The sequence below is a fragment of the Dipteris shenzhenensis genome, chromosome 11 (genome assembly GCF_047967505.1).
Source record: "Dipteris shenzhenensis isolate YYH24624 ecotype China chromosome 11, Dip_SZ_1.0, whole genome shotgun sequence".
NCBI classification, from domain to species: domain Eukaryota; kingdom Viridiplantae; phylum Streptophyta; class Polypodiopsida; order Gleicheniales; family Dipteridaceae; genus Dipteris; species Dipteris shenzhenensis.
In genome coordinates this window covers 25,246,102-25,253,838 of record NC_141606.1, presented here as the reverse complement: position 1 = coordinate 25,253,838, position 7,737 = coordinate 25,246,102, and the positions used below count along the sequence as shown (strand labels likewise).

The 7,737-nt window shown below is 43.2% G+C and overlaps 1 protein-coding gene across 1 annotated transcript; it reads right to left on the bottom strand.

The window, feature by feature from the left end:
- Positions 1 to 462: 462 nt before the first annotated feature.
- On the bottom strand, positions 463 to 2,247 carry LOC147896818 (aldo-keto reductase family 4 member C8-like). The gene is made up of 5 exons (XM_087381856.1): positions 2,037 to 2,247; positions 1,747 to 1,928; positions 1,365 to 1,605; positions 1,064 to 1,243; positions 463 to 913 (listed from the first exon to the last, which is right to left on the bottom strand). Exons 1-5 carry the CDS (start codon positions 2,166 to 2,168, stop codon positions 686 to 688), a joined length of 963 nt encoding a protein of 320 aa, XP_087237982.1. The 5' UTR covers positions 2,169 to 2,247; the 3' UTR covers positions 463 to 685.
- Between the last annotated feature and the right edge of the window lie 5,490 nt (positions 2,248 to 7,737).

Genomic DNA, 7,737 nt, shown 5'->3' with positions numbered 1-7,737 from the left:
AAAACAAACTCGCCTTTGAGGGTGGATGTCTTTTGCTCATGGAGAACCAACTATTCTATTCATGCTTGAAAGCTTGTTGGACATGAGTGTAGCTATTTGGGGGAAGGATTCCTTGGGAGCCTCCAAGTTATCAATGTTGATTGTATCTCGCTTAGATGTGCTCATGCTACAAGTCACCATCTACAATTTCATATAGTGTCCTTTGATATAAGCCGCCTAAGTTCTTTTTTTTTCTTTTTTGGAAAAAAATCCCAATCAAGGAAAGGCAAACAAGGAGTAAACTTCCATTCAATCACATAACCCGACACTAGTTTTGCTCCGCAACCCCATGCTAGTTCTACTCGACACTTCACGGAGAACAAAACATCATAAGGAAATGGTGAATTGTGTTTATGGCTGTGTTTTGAACATGTCAAAGTTGAACATGTCATGTGTCACTTCATTAGCCAAATTCTTTACAATCATTGCTTCATTTGAAAAGAAGTAAAGCATTATATTTAACTTTTGAAGAGCATTTGGAGTCTCCCTCTAGTAAAACTTTAGATGATAACGTAGTAATTTAATTTCATCAATGAGTGCGAATAGAACCGATAGGAATTGGCCTTGAAGGTACTTTCAAGCTTCATCTTATACGGCATTGCTTGAATTATTAGTGTATTGAAGGGAGAGGCTTGGATGCCACACTTCAAATCTCACCGTCCCATAGATCTTCTACGCTCTTGAAAGGGCCCGTCTTGACATTGCACCACCTTTCACCTCTCCAAAACTTTTTCTGTTCAAATTTGCCGATACGCTCATGATCTTCCGGGGTCAAACTGAAGTCCCAAATGTCGAAGTTGTTTTGGATACGATCTGGAGAATAGCTCTTTGGCAGCAAACTGACCCCTTGCTCGACCCCCCAACGCAGGATCACCTGTATTAATCCATCTCATTGAGAAGCCAACTGCTAAAGGTTGCAAAACAGAGCTAGCTAAATCACGCCGACTACTTCATGCCACAATGCGCAAACAAATCTGTTTCTCTTGGAGACACAGAGAGAGAGAGAGAGAGAGAGATTTGTTACCTGAGCCGTGCTCTTTCCATGGCTCTTCCCTATTTCGACAATTGTAGGGTGGCTTAGCAACTCGGTACTTCCCACTGCCATCCCAGGAGATCCCAAAGGAGAATAGCCCGTGACATGAACCCCTACAGTCTTGCAGAAATCTCGGAGATTCTTTTGTTGCCAAAACGGGTGAAATTCAACCTACGTTCGAGTTGAGTGCATCCGGAGTTCTTCTGATTAGCATTGGGACCTTTCAATTGGAATTTTCGAGCTACAATAGCCTACATAACGGTAAGCGCGACAAAGCGAGCCATGTTTGTACCTGATCGACAGCTGGGCGAATGCGTGCGTACGTTAACAGATCTTCTAGTTTCTTGGTTGAGAAATTGCTGACGCCGATCGCCTTTGCCAGTCCTTTGTCGACACACTTTTCAAGAGCTTGCCATGTTGCCTTAATGTCAAGGGGTAAGAAACCATCTTCATTCGGAAACACCGGAAACTCCTTCTTAAACTTCACGGGCCAGTGAATGAGGTACAAATCCAGGTATGTTAGTTGTAGAGCTCTGGAAAGGAACTCGGGTTAGTCATTTCATATGCTGTGAGAATTAGAGCGTACAAAGGAAGGTATGCATAGCATGCGTGAGAACTACCTTCCTCAAAAGCCCCAATTCATTTTTGGGAAAATTAAGTCTCCTCACGATTACCTTAGACTGTCTTGTAGCGCAGGAAGGACGTCTTCGGGAGCGTGCGAGTTGGACCAAAGCTTGGACGAGACGAAAACCTCTTCTCGTGTGACGAGACCAGAGTTGAAAGCCTCGGAGAAAGCAGATCCAATGGCATGCTCAGACCCGTAGAGCGATGCGGTATCAAAATGTCGATAGCCAACCTATGGAGAGAGAGAGAGAGAGAGAGAGAAGATGATGAGAGCAGCAATGGTACGTGGGCGATGAACTAGGGAGGCGCTGAAGGAAATGGAAGGGAGGAGAGGAGAGACCTTGAGGGCGTGCGAGACTGCAGGTGAGACGACGTCGTGGGGAGCAGGAGGGAAGGAGGAGGAGCCGAGGCCGATGGCTGGAATGAAAGCCGCACTGCTTGAGAGCTGGAATCGGAGCTGTTGGTCCGCCATAGCCGAGTTTCCAACCAAGGAATATGGGTCGCTTCTTTCTTCAAATTTTCCCTGGGCAATCAGCACGCACGCACCCCGATACTCGATCTCATTATTAAGGTCAAGGTCATACGTTCGTCTGTCTATATCCCGGTTGTCTAGGGTTTGGGCCAAGAGAGGCCTTTCCTTGGAAGCAAGTGCTCTGTCCATGGCACGTTGCTGCCGATCGCTAGCCATCGGACGGGCAATTTTAAACCAGAACAGGGCCGACCGTGGGCCATTCTCTCACGTGGATGGCCTTGGGGAGGCCCATTCTCCCACTGAGGAGGGCCAAGGGAGCCGTAATCAGGCCAGTCACATTCCCTTTCTGAATGTCGCTTGATCTAATGGATGTTATTCCATCTTTCCCAACCGAGGCCCTTTACGTCCTGAGTGTAAGACCTTTATCTCGGTCACCTCGTATGAGGGTGCCATTGCTGCTTTCAATTTCAGTACAACGATAAAAAAAGGAAAAAGAATAAGGGGAAGGAGACAATTCGAAGAGGTTTCTCGTGTGAAGTGCCACTCTACTTGTACAATGATTGAAGCTTTTCTATCATCATGGAGGAGTGACAAATGTCAAAAAGTATGTGGCACAAACATGTGTCATCCAATTAGGGGGACTACCAATAAAAAATGCACACCCACGCTGTATAGGACTAGAACGAGTTGCCTGACTCGTCTACGACGGACTAGAGACCCACTCCGCTAGGTCTTGAAGTTGAGATCATAGATTGCCTTTAATAAAATTCAAGGTTTCATTTATAAATCTCAAACTTTGAGGAATTTTATAAAAATTTTGAAAAACATATACATGCATAATAGCACACGCGTGCACGTGCATGCGCACACACACACACATATTCAAGAATTTCCAGTTGTCTTTCATTAAACCAAACTTCTAAACACACAAACAGAGAGACGTTTAAAAAAATATTTAAAATTTTAAAATTATATATAAATATACATATTTTTGTTTATATATATATATATATATCTAGTTTATAATCTCTCTCTCTCTCTCTCTCTCTCCTCCCCCCCTCTTACTCTCTCACAGTGGACTCTCTCTCTCTCTCTCTCTCTCTCTCTCTCTCTCTCTCTCTCTCTCTCTCTCTCTCTCTCACTATGTCCCCCCTTCCTCGCTCTAGGCATGCGCGCGCACACAAACAAACAGACACACACACACCTATTCAAGAATTTTCAGTTGTCTTTCATGAAACCAAACTTCTAAAACACACAAACAGAGAGTTGTTTAAAAATATATTTAAAAACTTAATTTTATATATATATACATATTTTTGTTTTTATATATATATATAGAGAGAGAGAGAGAGAGAGTTTATAATCTCTCTCTCTCTCTCTAACATTGTCCTCTCCGTCGTCTCTCTCTCTCTCTCTCTCTCTCTCTCTCTCTCTCTCTCTCTTATGTCATCTCTTTCCATCTCTCTCAATCTCTCTCTCTCTCTCTCTCTCTCTCTCTCTCTCTCTCATGTCATCTCTTTCCATCTCTCTCAATCTCTCTCTCTCTCTCTCTCTCTCTCTCTCTCTCTCTCTCTCTCTCATGTCATCTCTTTCCATCTCTCTCAATCTCTCTCAATCTCTCTCTCTCTCTCTCTCTCTCATGTCATCTCTTTCCATCTCTCTCTCTCTCTCTCTCTCTCTCTCTCTCTCTCTCTCTCTCATCTCTTACTTGTTGGAAATAAAGGCCAATAAGGGCCTTGGTGTGGTCCAAACCCCCTCATGAGTGTTGATTAATGAAGGGCATGCTGCACATGATGACACGTTGACAAATTATTGGGGAGAAATCCTGTCAGCATGGGATACATATGTGATCCTTGGTATATTTAGACTAATAAATGGACCCTCCTTCAGTCCGGCTGGTTTTTTTTGCTAGGGGCTACAGGACATTATGCGTGGCTAGGAGGCAGGGGATTGGGACCCACCCGCACTCGGCGCAATCAATGGTAGGCTGCCATGTGGCAGCTACCCTACACTGGTATCAGAACAAGGACGTCCTGCGGGTTGTGTGGATCTTCACATGGCGCGTGAAAGCAACATGGATTGTTGCGACTGTTGTGTGCGACTTTAAATGGCGGCTGGCATGGGAAGTAATGACCAATGTCAATCTCGGGAACTTTCCAGCAATTGTGATTAGCTGACTAGGTTTCTAAGCTGATCTCACCCTTAGTGTGTGTTCAGCATTTGTTGGCTAGTCAAAGTTCACTCGTAGTGTTTGGGCCATGGGGGGGTGTTGGAAATAAAGGCCAATAAGGGCCTTGGTGTGGTCAAAACCCCCTCGTGCATGTTGATTAATGAAGGGCATGCTAACACATGGACATCTTATTGGGGAGAAATCCCATAAGCATGGGATACATATATGATGCTTGGTATATATAGACTAATAGATGGACCCTCCTTCAGTCCTACACTGGCTTTTTTGCTAGGGGTTGAAGGAGGTTATGCATGGCTAGGAGGCGGGGGATTGGGAACCCCTCGTACTTGCTGCAACCAATGGTAGGCTACCATGTGGCAAGCTATCGATACTACATTATTCTCTCACTCTATCCTCGCCTCTCTCTCTCTCTTGCTCTCTCTCTCTCTCTCTCTCTCTCTCTCTCTCTCTCTCTCTCTCTCTCTCTCTCTCTCTCTCTCTCTTTGCCCACTTGTCTCTATCTCTGCTCTCTCCCCTCTGCTCTCTCCCCTTTCTCTGTTTCTATCTCCCTGTCACTTCTCTCTCTCTCTCTCTCTCTCTCTCTCTCTCTCTCTCTCTCTCTCTCTCTCTGCCCTCTTACTCTCTCACACTAGCCTCTCCTCTCTCTCTCTCTCCTCCCCCCTCTAACCTCCTCTGTCTCTCCTCCTCCCTCTTTTTCTCTCACTTCTTCTCCTCTCTCCTCTATCTCTCCTCTCATTTCTCTCTCTTTTCTCTAATATATATATAATATTATATAATATTATATTATATGATATATTATATTCTATAATAGAATATATTATACAATATCTTATTTAATATAATATTTTTATAAATATTAAGTAATATATAAAAGATTATGTCTCTGTCTCGAGAGGGGGGTGTGTGTGTTTATATATATATATATAAATAAATAATGAGAGGAAAACATATAATTTAATATATTGTATTATATTATAGTAAATATTAAATAATACTCTCTCTCTCTCTCTCTCTCTCTTCTCTCTCTCTCTCTCTCTCTCTCTCTCTCTCATTTACTCTCTCCTCTCCCCCCTCTTCTCTCTCTCTCTCTCTCTCTCTCTCTCTCTCTCTCTCTCTCTCTCTCTCTCTCTCTCACTCTCCTCTCTCTTCTCTCTAGACTATCCTCTCGCTCTACACTCTCCGCTCTCTCTTCTCTCTTTAGACTGTGGCGCCTCCGCGTCAGGCTGTGTCTATAGTCTCTCACTACTTGTGCGTCAGAGTGTGAGGAACACGCATCGTGTCGTGTATGCATCACATGCCATCATCGCATAGCTTGCTCACCCTTACGTAGCTTGCTCAAGCCACTAGTGCACCTGTGGAGCCACGGCACAGTAGTTTGTCCTGCATGCATTTGTCTGGACTCTGCGCTCTGCCACTATGCAATATGTGTCACCGGCGTAGTCTGTGGCTATGTGCGACTCACTGTAGTCTATGCGACCGCGCCGCCGCTCTCCACAACTCATTGCCCACACTGCGGCATTTACTCCCGAACCCCCCTCACGTGTTGGCTACTGCTATGCTGCCATGTGGCAATGAGAAGCCACCCAATGTGGCCCTCTGCCACCCAAGCACAGTGCAGACTGTACATCTGCCCCGCTGAGCAACCCGACAACCTCCACGTGCCACTCAAGGAACCTCCACCATTGGACACGTGGCCTCTTGAAACTCCAGTCCATCCCGAGTCTCCAATCCCTCCCAAACCTCCCTCTACTCCTTCCCGAACCTCTCTCCTTCTTTTCCAAACCTCCAAATTCCTGCCACATCGGCAGGTCTAGTATTTGTCTCCTTAAAGAATAGTAAGAAGAACTACAAAGATGCAAATTTTCTAGAATAAATTTTTGCTAAGGGAAGGGGCTCCAATGGGTAAAGGGAGGAGACAATGAGGAGGCACCTCAAGCCTAGAAAGATTAGGAATTAGGAGAAGCAAAGGGGGGGGGAGACATTTCTCGTGTGAGGCACAATTATGCTCCAATGTCATAGTTCTTAAAAGACTTTGTACAATTTTGCTCCAATGTCATAGTTCTTAAAAGCAAATTTTCTAGAATAAATTTTTGCTAAGGGAAGGGGCTCCAATGGGTAAAGGGAGGAGACAATGAGGAGGCACCTCAAGCCTAGAAAGGTCATTAATTAGGGGAAGCAAAGGGGGGGGAGACATTTCTCGTGTGAGGCACAATTCTGCTCCAATGTCATAGTTCTTAATAGACTTTATACGATTTTGCTCCAATGTCATAGTTCTTAAAAGCACCATTGTGAGGCACGATTCTACTAGTTCTTAAAAGACTTTGTACAACCATTAAACCCTTTCTATTCTCAAGGAGTAACAAAGTACAAAAAGTACTAGGTAAAAACAAGTGTCATGCAATTAGGGGGACTCCCAACAAAAAAAAACTCACCAAATGTTATGGAGGACTAGAAAGATAACTTTATTTCTTTCCATGCAATTAGGGGGACTCCCAACATAAAATGCACCCGCAATGCTATACTTTGCACAACAGGGCTAAAAATATAACTTATTTCTTCCCATGAATTGCTCTCTATGACAATTGTAAGGCTAAAGGAATCATGGAGGAGTGTGGAGAGTGCTCATCCCTTTGGAGGTTGATAAGTACACCCCCTCTCCCAACGTGAGAGCAAATATTAATGGCTCTTAGTCATAAGTTACAAGGATTAGCATGTATCTTCGCCTCTCTTTGCATGAGAAGAAATTCTAAAACAAAAAATGAATGGCCCTTAGCCATACATCAAGAGGATGATAGGCATCCCCCTCTCCCCACATGCAAACAACTTGATAACACTTATTTAATTAATTTTGGACTCATATGTCTACATTTGGACTAAACCTAAAACTCCTTCCCAAATGAAAAGTTTACTTTATGAAAATGTTGTTCGACAATGAAAAGTTTACTTTTTGGCACTATCATTTCCACGTAATAAATTTCAGAATATCTCTCTATAATGTTGCACTTAATAGCAATTTAAATTAATAATTTAATTAAAAAATAATAGTTTAATTACATTTAAATTAATAAAAGCAATTTAAATGTATGAAAAAATTATATGTATGCATGCATGCATGTATGTATGTATGCATGCATGCATGCATGCATGCATGTATGTATGTATGTATGTATGTATGTATGTATGTATGTATGTATGGCCCATGCATGATATTAATTTACCATAAGAGTCCTCTAAAATCTTCAAGATATCATAATGGTGTTAACAAACACCTTTTGAGAGTTTAAAAACTCTAAAATCTGGTAGATATGGAGTCACACACGACGTTGCACATGCATGCATGGAACGTACATGTCCTTGGTTCATCGATGAAAGGCCATA